The sequence below is a fragment of the Acomys minous genome (assembly GCF_964271855.1).
Source record: "Acomys minous genome assembly, chromosome: 4".
Classification (NCBI taxonomy): Eukaryota; Metazoa; Chordata; class Mammalia; order Rodentia; family Muridae; genus Acomys; species Acomys minous.
Window position 1 is genome coordinate 128998350 of NC_140486.1, and position 16686 is coordinate 129015035.

Here is a 16686-nt window from a genome sequence, read left to right on the forward strand (position 1 = left end):
AAAATGGGATGGAGGGAGGAATGGGAGGATACAAGGGATGGGATAACCATTAAGATGTAACAAGAATAAATTAATAAAAAAAAGAATTAAAAAAAGAAAAACAAACAAACAAACAAAAATACCTAAAGGGGATTTATTTCCACCTCTGCCACATAATAAAAAGAAGATAGAGAAAGCAGTTGTCCAATTCAACTTTTCTATCCCAAGTTTAGAAGGCTGAGGCAAAAGGATTCAAAGGAAGGTGCCAGTCACGGAGACTCAGGGACAGTCTTCAATCCTGCTGAGAAGGAAGCTCACTCCTCTTCCCTTTCTATTACTTGTTCTTAGCAGCGTGGTCTTTCTCTGAGGTAGCTATAGATTTTACTATCATTTTTAGAAATAATGCATGTGGACCCATTGTATCCTTCACACTTTCGCTAACAGCAGCATCCTGAGGAGCCGGAGTGCAACTTCATGGAGAGAGGCTGACTGATTAGGCCCTGACATCCAGTGCTGTCGCCCCAAGACACTCACTGCTGCCCTGTTCTGGCCACGCTTAGCATCTTGTCCCTCACCCGATCCTGGCGATGCAAATGCCACCTCATCTGTATAATTTCTTGATTTCCCAAGTGTGAACCAATCAGCACAGCAGCGCGGAGGCTTTTGGTACTGGCTTTTTTCCCACTCGGCACCGATCCCTAGGGACCCTGGGAAGTCCTTCTCCATTTTCGTCCCTGCAGAGAGTTTCCTGGGATCTGGCATGGTTTAGTCACATCCCCAGTGGAGGATTTCTGGGGTTTATCTGGCTTTGTTTAAATAAAGCTGCTCTGGGTTGTGTTGATAACGTGTTCACGTCAGGGGGACAAACGTCCGGGAGTATGGATACCAGGCCATGCTGTTATGTAGTTTTAAAACAAGCTGCAAGACGACTTGATAGACTGGCTGGCTGACTGCTCAATATTGCTCTCTGTGTCTTTGCAGTACTTGGGGTTGCTGAGTTGCGTTAGAAGCCTCATGGGTGTGCCACGATGTGCCACTGTGATTGCCAATGTGGTTTTAATTCGCATTTCCTTCGTGGGTGATGCTGAAAGTCTTTCCATGTGAGCATTTTTCTTCATCTCTGTATCTTTGGTCAAATGCTACCTGTATGTTTTTGCTAGGATTGGGTTTGGGGTGCCTCACAAAGGTCCACAGTTTGGGATACCCCACAAAGGTCCACATGTGGGAAGCATTTAAACCCCCACGCGGGGGTGGGGTGGGGGGAGGTTGTGTAGCATACGTGTTCAGACCACGGGATGCATGCCCTCAGAGGAGAGTGTGTGACCCCAGACACTTCCTCTTTCCCGTTCAAGGTCAGGAGGTGAGCAGTTTTGCTCCACCCCATGTCTCCTCTGTGAGACAGCTGAGGCGACCAGAGCTCCTCGGGGAGGTTGGGCAGCATGGACCTACTGAGGTTGTCTTGGAGGTGTGGAATCTATCTCTAGTCACCAGGCCTAGTTTATTTTTATTACAAATAGTGCCTCTATAAAATATCGTGTTTATTTGGGGAATGGATGCATGTGCCATGGGGCATGACCGGAAGTCAGAGGGCAGTCTGTGGTCTCTTTCTACTATGTGTGCCCTGGGAACCCAACTCAGGGTGTCAAGCTTGGCAGCAAACACCTTTAACCCACTAAGGCAGCTCACTGAGTCAGAGCATTTTCTTTCTACAAAAGGTCTAATTGAGGATTTTGTAACGTATTAAATAACCTAGGAATTTACCAGATGCCAACACTTGCAATGAGATTTCAAGTTTTTGCATGGCCACCTATGTATGATAACTATGGTATTGTGTATGGCCACCTATGTATGATAACTACGGTATTTTGCATGGCCACCTATGTATGATAACTATGGTATTGTGTATGGCCACCTATGTATGATAACTACGGTATTTTGCATGGCCACCTATGTATGATAACTATGGTATTGTGTATGGCCACCTATGTATGATAACTACGGTATTTTGCATGGCCACTTATGTATGATAACTATGGTATTGTGTATGGCCACCTATGTATGATAACTATGGTATTGTGTATGGCCACCTATGTATGATAACTATGGTATTGTGTATGGCCATCTATGTATGATAACTACGGTATTTTGCATGGCCACCTATGTATGATAACTACGGTATTTTGCATGGCCACCTATGTATGATAACTACGGTATTTTGCATGGCCACCTATGTATGATAACTACGGTATTTTGCATGGCCACCTATGTATGATAACTATGGTATTGTGTATGGCGACTTATGTATGATAACCATGGTATTGTGTATGGCCACCTATGTATGATAACTACAGTATTTGGTATGGCCACCTATGTATGATAACTACGGTATTTTGCATGGCCACCTATGTATGATAACTACGGTATTTTGCATGGCCACCTATGTATGATAACTACAGTATTTGGTATGGCCACCTATGTATGATAACTACGGTATTTGGTATGGCCACCTATGTATGATAACTATGGTATTTGGTATGGCCACCTATGTATGATAACTACGGTATTTTGAGATGCCTGGGCCAGCAATAGAGTTATAAGACTTCTCAGACTCCTAGCAACCTAGTCTGTTTTCCTTTTCCTTTGTTTTTTCTTTTTGAAATGATTTATTTATTTAGTTTCACATGCATTGCTGTTTTGCCTGCATGTGTCTTTGTGAGGTGTTGGAACCCCTGGAACTGGAGTTACAGACAGCTGTGAGCTGCTACGTGGTTGCTGGGAATTGAACCTGGGTCCCCTGGAGGAGCAGTCAGTGCTCTTAAGCACTGAGCCATCTCTCCAGCCTCTCCTTTTCCTTTCTGATGCAAAATTTTGAGGATATTGCAAAAATTATATTTATGTACATGAAACCTAGCAGTGTCCATTTAACCCAGTTTAGTGGTGAGTTCTTTAGCCTTTGCCTTGTCCAGCTTGGCAATGCGAGCCACAGATTTAGGACCCAGGACGATGCTTCCCCAGGGGCCACGGATCTTATCATATCTGTTGTTGTAATTGGTCCTAAGAGCTTCCAGCAGCTTAGCCAGAGCACCCTTGTCTTCCGAGTCAGCCTGTGTGAAGGCAGCAGTGGTGCGAGTCTTCCTGTGGGCCAGCCGCCCCAGCCTGGTCTTTCCCTTGATGATGCAACAGGGGACCCCATCTTGTGACGCATGGCAGGCAGGAAGACCACCAGCTCAATGGGGTGTACATCATGAGCAATCACCACCAGCTGAGCCTTCTTGTTCTCGACCAAGATGGTGAGCTGGTTCATGGCAGGAGGTAGTTTGAGCTGCTTATACAGGATGTCACTTTGCCGCTGTAGCCTGATGTGGTGGGGCCATTGGATGAAGAGAATGAGATGTCTTTTGGCTGATGACCTGTCCAGTGCTTAAGTTCTTAGTACTTGGTTCAAAAAAAGAGGATTCCCCACTTTTTTGATCAGCCATTTCTTCATGAGGTGGGGGCTGGGGCCACTTTCTTTCCCTTGGCCTTCTCTCTTTTGGGCATCTTGCTTGGCTGGACTTTAATTTGTGTGTGTGTGTGTGTGCGCGCGCGCGTGCGCGCTCGTGCTCTTGCCTACACATAAAGTTCACGAATCACAAGTATACAACTTGAAGGATTTGCAAAATAAACATAACAGGTGACCAGGCCTCAGTATTAGTAACTGGCAGCCAATGGCATGCCTTCTCAGTCCCAAAGCCTCCCACCCCTGGAGCCCTGACAACCAGCCTGATGTCTACCATCACAGCATCTGCCATCACAGCCTGCCTCTGGCTTCTGCTGCTTCTGTCTCCATTGACGTAATTATAGCTTTACATATAGCTGTGAAAAATAATACAAATTCTTTGTGTCCATTTTCACCAATGATGGCATTTTTGCCAAAGTATAACACGATGCCCCAATCAGGACACTAAAATCTACCTGCCATACTCTGAACACGGTGACACTTGTGCTCACATTGCATTAAGTTCAACACACTGTCAGTGGCTTGCTAACCCCGCCCATCGCAGGCAGGTGTTCTAATGCCGCAGGCATCCTTTACGCTGCTCCTCTATGGCCATGGCTCTCTCTCCAGTCATAATCAGTAACTTAGCCCCACGTATGGCACCTGTCATTTCAAAACTATTGTGTGAATGATATCATACAGGACGCACACTCTTGGAGGCAGGGCCCCAAACGCTTAAGGATATGCACAAATCTCACTGAAAATAATCAAACCACACCTATGTTTCCAGTAGTAAATCTAAACAGGTTCTTCTTGCCATTTGCAAACTGTAGTGTCAGGTGTTTCTATGCAAGCATGCCTACCTATAGAGTCGGTTAATGTTCTTTTATGGTCACTTCTGGGGATACATGCTTCAGACACTGACGATGATGGCTCACAGGTTTTAGATGGAGCAATGAGGATGTCAAGGCTACATGATACTCCTGGAATTTTGGTCAAGCTATTGACAAAACTAACTACCATATTTTTTTATTTTAATGAAAGATAAAACTATATTGATCAAATAACATTATCACAAGAAGAACCACTCAGCCACAGAGAAGGCTTGCTTGTCTTCCAGTAAGCTGAGTTCAATTCCCAGCACCCACATTAGGTAGATTGCAGCTGCCTGTAACTTAAGCTCCAAGGGATGCAACAGGGCCTCCGTGGGCACCTTCACATGTGGCAGGTACACAGATGCATGAGCAAAATATAAAAATAAATCTCCATAAAAGAATTCCACAGGTACCAACTCCTTTAGAAACCGGCCTGGTGGTGATAAAACCACTGTCTAACCAGGCTCAAATTTTAACCAATGCAATCTACTGGTAAAATCCTGAGGTAAGCTGCAATTGTTCAAATGCCACAGCTATGGCGGCGTGGCGTGCCCACCTGATGACAGGCCATCTGTGCTGGTAGCCTGCAGGCTGGCGCACTCACCTGTTCTCACACTGAAATTTCGCCAGGATGTCTTTGGCTTTGGTCTGGCTGGTGAGCTGTATGGCCATCGACACTTTGGACAGAAGTGGGGCGTGGACCCTTATGACACCTTCCGGCACGTCAGACTGCCAGTGAGGAAAGATGGAAACACAGTCAAGCTAGGGGGAAAGCCTATGACTGCACTGAGAGATGAAAACCAGGAGCATTCAGAATGAGGAACACACATGCGCGTGTGCGCGCGCGCGCGCACACACACACACACACAGACACACACACACACACACACACACACACACACACACACACACCTCAACCAGGGTGGAACATGCCTTCATTCTTTACCAGAGGATTAAAACTCCACCTGACCTGGGTCCCTACTCTCACTATAGTCACTTAGGCCTCACTCAAATGGTTTTGGACCATAGGGAAGAAAATGTAGATTCTGACAAACGTCTAATGATAGTTACCACTATCTTTAGTGAATAATATCGTAAAAAGCCTACTTTAAGACACACACACACACACACACACACACATACACACACGATACACATGCATATGAACTGACACAATGTATACAGTAAGAATGCTATGCTAACTGGTCTCTTGAAATAATACATCAAAGTTTTAACCCCTAGAACCTCAGAATATGACCTTATTTGGAAATAGGCTCAAATGTAGAGTAAATAGTAAAGGCTTAGTCAAGCCAAAAACTACTACTCTGATAAGACCTGTGTCCTAGGGAGAGGAAAAGAGGACACACAGTGAGGACACCACAGGAGGACAGTGGCGGAGGCTACAGGACACAGTGAGGACACCACAGGAGGACAATGGCGGAGGCTACAGCACACACAGTGAGGACACCACAGGAGGACAGTGGCGGAGGCTACAGCACACACAGTGAGGACACCACAGGAGGACAGTGGCGGAGGCTACAGCACACACAGTGAGGACACCACAGGAGGACAGTGGCGGAGGCTACAGGACACACACAGTTGAGGACACCACAGGAGGACAATGGCGGAGGCTACAGGACACAGTGAGGACACCACAGGAGGACAGTGGCGGAGGCTACAGGACACAGTGAGGACACCACAGGAGGACAGTGGCGGAGGCTACAGGACACACACAGTGAGGACACCACAGGAGGACAGTGGCGGAGGCTACAGGACACACACAGTGAGGACACCACAGGAGGACAGTGGCGGAGGCTACAGGGCACACACAGTGAGGACACCACAGGAGGACAGTGGCGGAGGCTACAGGACACACAGTGAGGACACCACAGGAGGACAGTGGCGGAGGCTACAGGACACAGTGAGGACACCACAGGAGGACAGAGGCGGAGGCTACAGCACACACAGTGAGGGTACCACAGGAGGACAGTGGCGGAGGCTACAGCACACACAGAGTGAGGGCACCACAGGAGGACAGTGGCGGAGGCTACAGGACACAGTGAAGACACCACAGGAGGACAGTGGCGGAGGCTACAGGACACACAGTGAGGACACCACAGGAGGACAGTGGCGGAGGCTACAGCACACAGTGAGGACACCACAGGAGGACAGTGGCGGAGGCTACAGGACACACAGTGAGGACACCACAGGAGGACAGTGGCGGAGGCTACAGGACACAGTGAGGACACCACAGGAGGACAGAGGCGGAGGCTACAGCACACACAGTGAGGGTACCACAGGAGGACAGTGGCGGAGGCTACAGCACACACAGAGTGAGGGCACCACAGGAGGACAGTGGCGGAGGCTACAGGACACAGTGAAGACACCACAGGAGGACAGTGGCGGAGGCTACAGGACACACAGTGAGGACACCACAGGAGGACAGTGGCGGAGGCTACAGCACACAGTGAGGACACCACAGGAGGACAGTGGCGGAGGCTACAGGACACACAGTGAGGACACCACAGGAGGACAGTGGCGGAGGCTACAGGACACACAGTGAGGACACCACAGGAGGACAGTGGCGGCCACTAGAGTGACATATATGCCAAGGACTGTTAGTGTCACCAAAGGCAAGCAGAGGAGCTGGGAATAGTCCTTTCCCTCACAGTGCACACAGGAAACCCACCCTACTGACATCTCTGACTTGGATTTTAAGCTCCATAATCGGAAGAGCATAGATGCCGACTGTCTTAGCCATCACAGCTATGGTACACTGTTGTGGTAGGAAACCAACACAGAGTATTTAAGACCAGGTCAGCTCTTATATTATGTCCTAATAGCACCATCAAGAACTAAGGCAGCGTGCCAGGGGACCCACGTGCAGGGATCTGGAGTTGGGGGTGCATGCACAGAGACTACAGCTTACTGCAGTCAAGACCACATTCCTAAAACACTTCCCATCACCTCAGGACCTTCTCCTCTGAGCTCCCGGTGTCTTTGTATGATTAGCTCATATTCTGACATCACTGGGCCTCTTATCAGAACAAACTCACGTCCCTTATAATTTTAATATCCTTTATACACTTGTACAGGATACCTAACCACATACATGAGTCATGAGCTAAGTTACTACGCCATTGCTTCAGGCGCAAAATTGAAAGAGCCTTCTTGAAGGGTGGATTAAGGCTCAAATTAGACAAGAATGTAGTGGGCGTGGTCACAGAACACTTGCTACGCAGGGAATCGATAGCTGTGTTCAGATGGTTGTGTTCAGATCATAGGGTTAAAAGGGCTGTTATGTAAGGCTAACACAATGAGACCATCTCAAAGATGAAAAGTGACAGAAGTGACAGAAGGCTCCCTGCTCGCTGGGCGTACACAGTGCCCCGTGTTCACTCCCCAGCACCACACACACACTCTTTCTCTGACACACACACCACAGTCTCTCTTTCACACACATACACTTACATGTACACATTCATTATCTCCCTGACACACACATTCTCCTTCTTACATACACACAGACACACACACACACACACACACACACACACACACACACAGACACACACACACACATACACACACACACATACACACACACACACTCATACACACACACACATACACATACACACACACACACACATACACACACACACACAGACACACACACACACTCATACACACACACATACACATACACACACACACACACACACACACACACACACACACACACACAGAAAAAAATTCTTACCATTCGTCTTGAAGTAGGTGATTTTTGTGGTACCTTTGAGGTCTTGGGGCTTGAGACCTAAAGAAAACACATTCCGTCTTTCAGGTTAACCCCGGGAATAAGCTTCTGGTTTGCTACAATCCTTGAGGAAAATATTGGGAATTTATCAAATTATAACGTGCTTGTGCACTTTGACCCCACAACTCCTCATTTATAAATTCAACTTCAAACGTATTTCAATTGTGAAAACAATGACACGTACACCATTTTACTTACTAAAGCTCAAATCATAAGGAAAACAGATAGGATACAATTTGGGGTTCACCAATCTAGGCGGCCTAAACAAGGTTCTGTGCACCCAAAGATGAATTCAGAAAGGACACAGAGAGGTGTGGGAGCCCCACTATAGGATACACACTCTGGTGTCTTAAGCCACAAAAGCAAAACAAGAGACAGTGTTTCCTGCATGCTGCCCGTCATGGAAATAGTAGGAATGCACACAGTCACTACTGAGGTCATGAGAGCTCTGGTTCTGCAACCCACACACATGCAAAAGGCCATTGGCCCTCAAGCAGCGTCCTGAGGAAAATGGTCCAGGTACACACCCCTTGCACACTTCCTCCTGCAATGCTGCCATTTCTAGCTGGCTCATTGTGCCTAGCACACCAGAAATGCTACGTAAAGAGTTGTCATACGTTGCTGAGAGAAAAGTTAGCACTAAAAGAAAATGTGCATCTTCAGAACCAGTGTGGCTCTGATTTACAGACCATTTCCAGTCTGCCCAGGTACAGCCCGTGGACGAACGGAGAGGGCTGGGTGTATTAATACTTATTCCATGAACACAGAGCATCCGGGGACACACACCTGGCCATGGTGCTACTGTTTTTCTCCAAGGGTGGAAGTCAGCAGTGACTCAATTTTATTCTATAGTCTTTCCAAGTTTCTGTCTCATCTATTCATTTACTTATTTGTTGTGTATGTGTTTGTGAAGGCCAGAGGATGGCTTGTGGTGTTGGGTCCCTCCTTCCACTGTGTGGATCCCGGGGATTGAACTTGGGTCTTTGGGGCTATGCAGAAAGCACCTTCACTGCCTGAGACACCTCACTGGCTCTTGCCAACGTTTTGAACTTGTAACGTGTTATTTAATTAAGCACAAAGGCCTATTATAATGGGGTGGGAGCATTCTGTAGAGCTTATAGCCTGATGCTCTGTAGACCTGCCAGACATGAAAGCAACTGGCACTCCCAGGATGCTGTAGCTTGTAAACAGAGTTTACAACGGGTCTGACACACATCACGAGAGTCCACCGTAATGACAAGTCTGTGAAACAGATACCACTGTCTTGGGTTTTTGTATGATACAATCACCAAGGCTCACCGTATGAACGGAATGGGGCCAGGCTCTTCTGACTGAAGCCTGACCCAGGCTTCGGCGCTATGACATACTCCTGTCAGTAATCCCTTCCAGAATGAGAGCTACAAGTGTAAGAAACTCCAAAACCGTTAGTGTGAACCTGTCAGAGCTCTGGGGGCCAACAGCGCTGCCAAGGAGGACTGAAGATGGAGCTGGCTGTACCTTCTCGAGCACAGCAGGTTGTGAGGATGGAACTGGCCACACCTTCCCAAGACCAGCAGGATGTGTGGTGTTTATGGCTGCTGTTCTGTTTTGAGGGAGGGTCACAGAAGGTAGACAGGACAAGGTAAGCACTGTGCCCCTTCCGCCACCATCCCTGATGCTCATCCTGTCTTCCTTTACGGTGTTGCTCATCCTTTAAGACATAGCTTAGAGCCCACTTCCGATGCCCACACTGGACCCGGCATTGCTACCGTCTTTGGATCAGTGGCCCCGGCTCACTTGTCTGTGCAGCTGCTCTCACACTCTTGCACGTGTCTGACTAGCCATGGCACTTAGATCCTTTATCCCCTAAACTGCTGTGAGTTTTTTGTTTGTTTGTTTGTTTGTTTGTTTTTAAAGCAAAATGAGTTGAAAGTTTCTACATCCTCGGAGTTGGGTAAAGTCAATGCCTGAAATGCATGGCCTCCTCCATGCTTCAGGTAAAGCAAAATGAACTTTTTTGAAAAATATTTCCATGTCTATTTCAACATAAATAACTGTACTAAATGCAAAATCTCTGGAGATGCTAGATGCTTAATTTTTTTTTAAATTGACATTTATTCCATTTTTCAGCCATCAGAGAAATCTTTTTCTATTTTTTTGATGCACTGTCACGGTTCTGTTCTTGCTGCTGCAATAAAATGTCCTGCCTAGATCAGCTCAAGGGGGAAAAGCTTATTTTGATTTATGGTTCCATGGGTATCATCCATCCTGGCAGGGAAGGCAGGCAGCAGCTGCAGGGGGCGGGCGGGCGGTTCACACTGTAGCCACACTCAGGAGCAGAGAGCCAGGAGGAGGTGGGACTGGGCAAAAGCCACCCTCACTCAGTGACCCCACCTGGTGAGGCTCCACCTCCTCAAGGGGAGACTTTCCATGACATCTATGTAGTGTATTAACTTCATCCTCCTTTGAGAAGTAAAAGCATAAATGGAAAAGAGCCATGCTCAGCTGTGGTCCTCTATGACCCTGCTGTGGTCCTCTATGACCCTGCTGTGGTCCTCTATGGCCCTGCTGTGGTCCTCTATGACCCTGCTGTGGTCCTCTATGACCCTGCTGTGGTCCTCTATGACCCTGCTGTGGTCCTCTATGACCCTGCTGTGGTCCTCTATGGCCCTGCTGTGGTCCTCTATGGCCCTGCTGTGGTCCTCTATGACTCTGCTGTGGTCCTCTATGACCCTGCTGTGGTCCTCTATGGCCCTGCTGTGGTCCTCTATAACCCTGCTGTGGTCCTCTATAACCCTGCTGTGGTCCTCTATGACCCTGCTGTGGTCCTCTATGACTCTGCTGTGGTCCTCTATGGCCCTGCTGTGGTCCTCTATGGCCCTGCTGTGGTCCTCTATAACCCTGCTGTGGTCCTCTATAACCCTGCTGTGGTCGTCTATAACCCTGCTGTGGTCCTCTATGGCCCTGCTGTGGTCCTCTATGGCCCTGCTGTGGTCCTCCATGGCCCTGCTGTGGTCCTCTATGGCCCTGCTGTGGTCCTCTATGGCCCTGCTGTGGTCCTCTATGACCCTGCTGTGGTCCTCTATAACCCTGCTGTGGTCCTCTATGGCCCTGCTGTGGTCCTCTATGGCCCTGCTGTGGTCCTCTATGGCCCTGCTGTGGTCCTCTATGACCCTGCTGTGGTCCTCTATGGCCCTGCTGTGGTCCTCTATGACCCTGCTGTGGTCCTCTATGACCCTGCTGTGGTCCTCTATGACCCTGCTGTGGTCCTCTATGGCCCTGCTGTGGTCCTCTATGGCCCTGCTGTGGTCCTCTATGGCCCTGCTGTGGTCCTCTATGACTCTGCTGTGGTCCTCTATGGCCCTGCTGTGGTCCTCTATGGCCCTGCTGTGGTCCTCTATGGCCCTGCTGTGGTCCTCTATAACACTGCTGTGGTCCTCTATAACCCTGCTGTGGTCCTCTATGGCCCTGCTGTGGTCCTCTATGGCCCTGCTGTGGTCCTCTATAACCCTGCTGTGGTCCTCTATAACCCTGCTGTGGTCCTCTATGACCCTGCTGTGGTCCTCTATGACCCTGCTGTGGTCCTCTGTGGCCCTGCTGTGGTCCTCTGTGGCCCTGCTGTGGTCCTCTATGACCCTGCTGTGGTCCTCTATGACCCTGCTGTGGTCCTCTATGGCCCTGCTGTGGTCCTCTATGGCCCTGCTGTGGTCCTCTATGGCCCTGCTGTGGTCCTCTATGGCCCTGCTGTGGTCCTCTATGGCCCTGCTGTGGTCCTCTATGGCCCTGCTGTGGTCCTCTATGGCCCTGCTGTGGTCCTCTATGGCCCTGCTGTGGTCCTCTATGACCCTGCTGTGGTCCTCTATGACCCTGCTGTGGTCCTCTATGGCCCTGCTGTGGTCCTCTGTGGCCCTGCTGTGGTCCTCTATGACCCTGCTGTGGTCCTCTATAACCCTGCTGTGGTCCTCTATGGCCCTGCTGTGGTCCTCTATGGCCCTGCTGTGGTCCTCTATGGCCCTGCTGTGGTCCTCTATGGCCCTGCTGTGGTCCTCTATGACCCTGCTGTGGTCCTCTATGACCCTGCTGTGGTCCTCTATGGCCCTGCTGTGGTCCTCTGTGGCCCTGCTGTGGTCCTCTATGACCCTGCTGTGGTCCTCTATGACCCTGCTGTGGTCCTCTATGGCCCTGCTGTGGTCCTCTATGGCCCTGCTGTGGTCCTCTATGACCCTGCTGTGGTCCTCTATGACCCTGCTGTGGTCCTCTATAACCCTGCTGTGGTCCTCTATGACCCTGCTGTGGTCCTCTATGGCCCTGCTGTGGTCCTCTATGACCCTGCTGTGGTCCTCTATGACTCTGCTGTGGTCCTCTATGGCCCTGCTGTGGTCCTCTATGGCCCTGCTGTGGTCCTCTATGACTCTGCTGTGGTCCTCTATGGCCCTGCTGTGGTCCTCTATGGCCCTGCTGTGGTCCTCTATGGCCCTGCTGTGGTCCTCTATAACCCTGCTGTGGTCCTCTATGACCCTGCTGTGGTCCTCTATGGCCCTGCTGTGGTCCTCTATGGCCCTGCTGTGGTCCTCTATGACCCTGCTGTGGTCCTCTATGGCCCTGCTGTGGTCCTCTATGGCCCTGCTGTGGTCCTCTATGACCCTGCTGTGGTCCTCTATGACCCTGCTGTGGTCCTCTATAACCCTGCTGTGGTCCTCTATGACTCTGCTGTGGTACTCTATGGCCCTGCTGTGGTCCTCTATGGCCCTGCTGTGGTCCTCTATGACCCTGCTGTGGTCCTCTATAACCCTGCTGTGGTCCTCTATGACCCTGCTGTGGTCCTCTATGGCCCTGCTGTGGTCCTCTATGGCCCTGCTGTGGTCCTCTATGACCCTGCTGTGGTCCTCTATGACTCTGCTGTGGTCCTCTATAACCCTGCTGTGGTCCTCTATGACTCTGCTGTGGTCCTCTATGGCCCTGCTGTGGTCCTCTATGGCCCTGCTGTGGTCCTCTATGACCCTGCTGTGGTCCTCTATAACCCTGCTGTGGTCCTCTATGACTCTGCTGTGGTACTCTATGGCCCTGCTGTGGTCCTCTATGGCCCTGCTGTGGTCCTCTATGACCCTGCTGTGGTCCTCTATGACTCTGCTGTGGTCCTCTATGGCCCTGCTGTGGTCCTCTATGACCCTGCTGTGGTCCTCTATGACCCTGCTGTGGTCCTCTATGACCCTGCTGTGGTCCTCTATGACTCTGCTGTGGTCCTCTATGGCCCTGCTGTGGTCCTCTATGACTCTGCTGTGGTCCTCTATGGCCCTGCTGTGGTCCTCTATGACCCTGCTGTGGTCCTCTATGACCCTGCTGTGGTCCTCTATGGCCCTGCTGTGGTCCTCTATGGCCCTGCTGTGGTCCTCTATGGCCCTGCTGTGGTCCTCTATGGCCCTGCTGTGGTCCTCTATGACCCTGCTGTGGTCCTCTATGACCCTGCTGTGGTCCTCTATGGCCCTGCTGTGGTCCTCTATGACCCTGCTGTGGTCCTCTATGGCCCTGCTGTGGTCCTCTATGACCCTGCTGTGGTCCTCTATGGCCCTGCTGTGGTCCTCTATGGCCCTGCTGTGGTCCTCTATGGCCCTGCTGTGGTCCTCTATGACTCTGCTGTGGTCCTCTATGGCCCTGCTGTGGTCCTCTATAACCCTGCTGTGGTCCTCTATGGCCCTGCTGTGGTCCTCTATGGCCCTGCTGTGGTCCTCTATGACCCTGCTGTGGTCCTCTATGGCCCTGCTGTGGTCCTCTATAACCCTGCTGTGGTCCTCTATGGCCCTGCTGTGGTCCTCTATGACTCTGCTGTGGTGCTCTATGGCCCTGCTGTGGTCCTCTATGACCCTGCTGTGGTCCTCTATCGCCCTGCTGTGGTCCTCTATGGCCCTGCTGTGGTCCTCTATGGCCCTGCTGTGGTCCTCTATGGCCCTGCTGTGGTCCTCTATGGCCCTGCTGTGGTCCTCTATAACTCTGCTGTGGTCCTCTATAACCCTGCTGTGGTCCTCTATGGCCCTGCTGTGGTCCTCTATAACTCTGCTGTGGTCCTCTATAACCCTGCTGTGGTCCTCTATGGCCCTGCTGTGGTCCTCTATAACCCTGCTGTGGTCCTCTATGACCCTGCTGTGGTCCTCTATAACCCTGCTGTGGTCCTCTGTGGCCCTGCTGTGGTCCTCTATGACTCTGCTGTGGTCCTCTATGGCCCTGCTGTGGTCCTCTATGACTCTGCTGTGGTCCTCTATGACTCTGCTGTGGTCCTCTATGACTCTGCTGTGGTCCTCTATGGCCCTGCTGTGGTCCTCTATGGCCCTGCTGTGGTCCTCTATGGCCCTGCTGTGGTCCTCTATGGCCCTGCTGTGGTCCTCTATGGCCCTGCTGTGGTCCTCTATGGCCCTGCTGTGGTCCTCTATGGCCCTGCTGTGGTCCTCTATGACTCTGCTGTGGTCCTCTATGACTCTGCTGTGGTCCTCTATGACCCTGCTGTGGTCCTCTATGGCCCTGCTGTGGTCCTCTATGACCCTGCTGTGGTCCTCTATAACCCTGCTGTGGTCCTCTATGACCCTGCTGTGGTCCTCTATGACCCTGCTGTGGTCCTCTATGGCCCTGCTGTGGTCCTCTATGGCCCTGCTGTGGTCCTCTATGGCCCTGCTGTGGTCCTCTATGGCCCTGCTGTGGTCCTCTATAACCCTGCTGTGGTCCTCTATGACTCTGCTGTGGTCCTCTATAACCCTGCTGTGGTCCTCTATGGCCCTGCTGTGGTCCTCTATGGCCCTGCTGTGGTCCTCTATAACCCTGCTGTGGTCCTCTATAACCCTGCTGTGGTCCTCTATGACCCTGCTGTGGTCCTCTATGACCCTGCTGTGGTCCTCTATGGCCCTGCTGTGGTCCTCTATGACCCTGCTGCGGTCCTCTATGACCCTGCTGTGGTCCTCTATGACCCTGCTGCGGTCCTCTATGACCCTGCTGTGGTCCTCTATAACCCTGCTGTGGTCCTCTATGACCCTGCTGTGGTCCTCTATGACCCTGCTGTGGTCCTCTATGGCCCTGCTGTGGTCCTCTATGACCCTGCTGTGGTCCTCTATGACCCTGCTGTGGTCCTCTATAACCCTGCTGTGGTCCTCTATGACCCTGCTGTGGTCCTCTATGGCCCTGCTGTGGTCCTCTATAACCCTGCTGTGGTCCTCTATGGCCCTGCTGTGGTCCTCTATAACCCTGCTGTGGTCCTCTATGGCCCTGCTGTGGTCCTCTATGACCCTGCTGTGGTCCTCTATAACCCTGCTGTGGTCCTCTATAACCCTGCTGTGGTCCTCTATGGCCCTGCTGTGGTCCTCTATGACCCTGCTGTGGTCCTCTATAACCCTGCTGTGGTCCTCTATAACCCTGCTGTGGTCCTCTATGACTCTGCTGTGGTCCTCTATGACCCTGCTGTGGTCCTCTATGGCCCTGCTGTGGTCCTCTATAACCCTGCTGTGGTCCTCTATGACCCTGCTGTGGTCCTCTATGACCCTGCTGTGGTCCTCTATGGCCCTGCTGTGGTCCTCTATGACCCTGCTGTGGTCCTCTATAACCCTGCTGTGGTCCTCTATGACTCTGCTGTGGTCCTCTATGACCCTGCTGTGGTCCTCTATAACCCTGCTGTGGTCCTCTATGGCCCTGCTGTGGTCCTCTATAACCCTGCTGTGGTCCTCTATGGCCCTGCTGTGGTCCTCTATGACCCTGCTGTGGTCCTCTATAACCCTGCTGTGGTCCTCTATGACTCTGCTGTGGTCCTCTATGACCCTGCTGTGGTCCTCTATAACCCTGCTGTGGTCCTCTATGGCCCTGCTGTGGTCCTCTATAACCCTGCTGTGGTCCTCTATGGCCCTGCTGTGGTCCTCTATAACCCTGCTGTGGTCCTCTATGACCCTGCTGTGGTCCTCTATGGCCCTTCTGTGGTCCTCTATGACCCTGCTGCGGTCCTCTATAACCCTGCTGTGGTCCTCTATGACCCTGCTGTGGTCCTCTATGGCCCTGCTGTGGTCCTCTATGGCCCTGCTGTGGTCCTCTATGACCCTGCTGTGGTCCTCTATGGCCCTGCTGTGGTCCTCTATGACTCTGCTGTGGTCCTCTATGGCCCTGCTGTGGTCCTCTATGGCCCTGCTGTGGTCCTCTATGACTCTGCTGTGGTCCTCTATGGCCCTGCTGTGGTCCTCTATGACCCTGCTGTGGTCCTCTATGACCCTGCTGTGGTCCTCTATAACCCTGCTGTGGTCCTCTATGACCCTGCTGTGGTCCTCTATGACCCTGCTGTGGTCCTCTATGACCCTGCTGTGGTCCTCTATGACCCTGCTGTGGTCCTCTATAACCCTGCTGTGGTCCTCTATGACTCTGCTGTGGTCCTCTATGGCCCTGCTGTGGTCCTCTATGGCCCTGCTGTGGTCCTCTATGGCCCTGCTGTGGTCCTCTATAACCCTGCTGTGGTCCTCTATGACCCTGCTGTGGTCCTCTATGACCCTGCTGTGGTCCTCTATGGCCCTGCTGTGGTCCTCTATGGCCCTGCT

At 51.2% G+C, this 16686-nt stretch overlaps 1 protein-coding gene across 7 annotated transcripts in view; it reads right to left on the reverse strand.

The window, feature by feature from the left end:
• Positions 1–16686, reverse strand: part of ARHGAP28 (Rho GTPase activating protein 28) — a 167840-nt gene that overhangs the window by 7074 nt on the left and 144080 nt on the right. For all 7 annotated transcript variants that reach the window (XM_084778158.1, XM_084778157.1, XM_084778156.1 and 4 more), the window contains 2 exons: positions 8096–8152; positions 4937–5061 (listed from right to left, as the gene is read on the reverse strand). In XM_084778158.1, coding sequence (XP_084634284.1) covers positions 4937–5061; positions 8096–8152 — 182 coding nt within the window. The remainder of the gene's footprint in view (positions 1–4936; positions 5062–8095; positions 8153–16686) is intronic.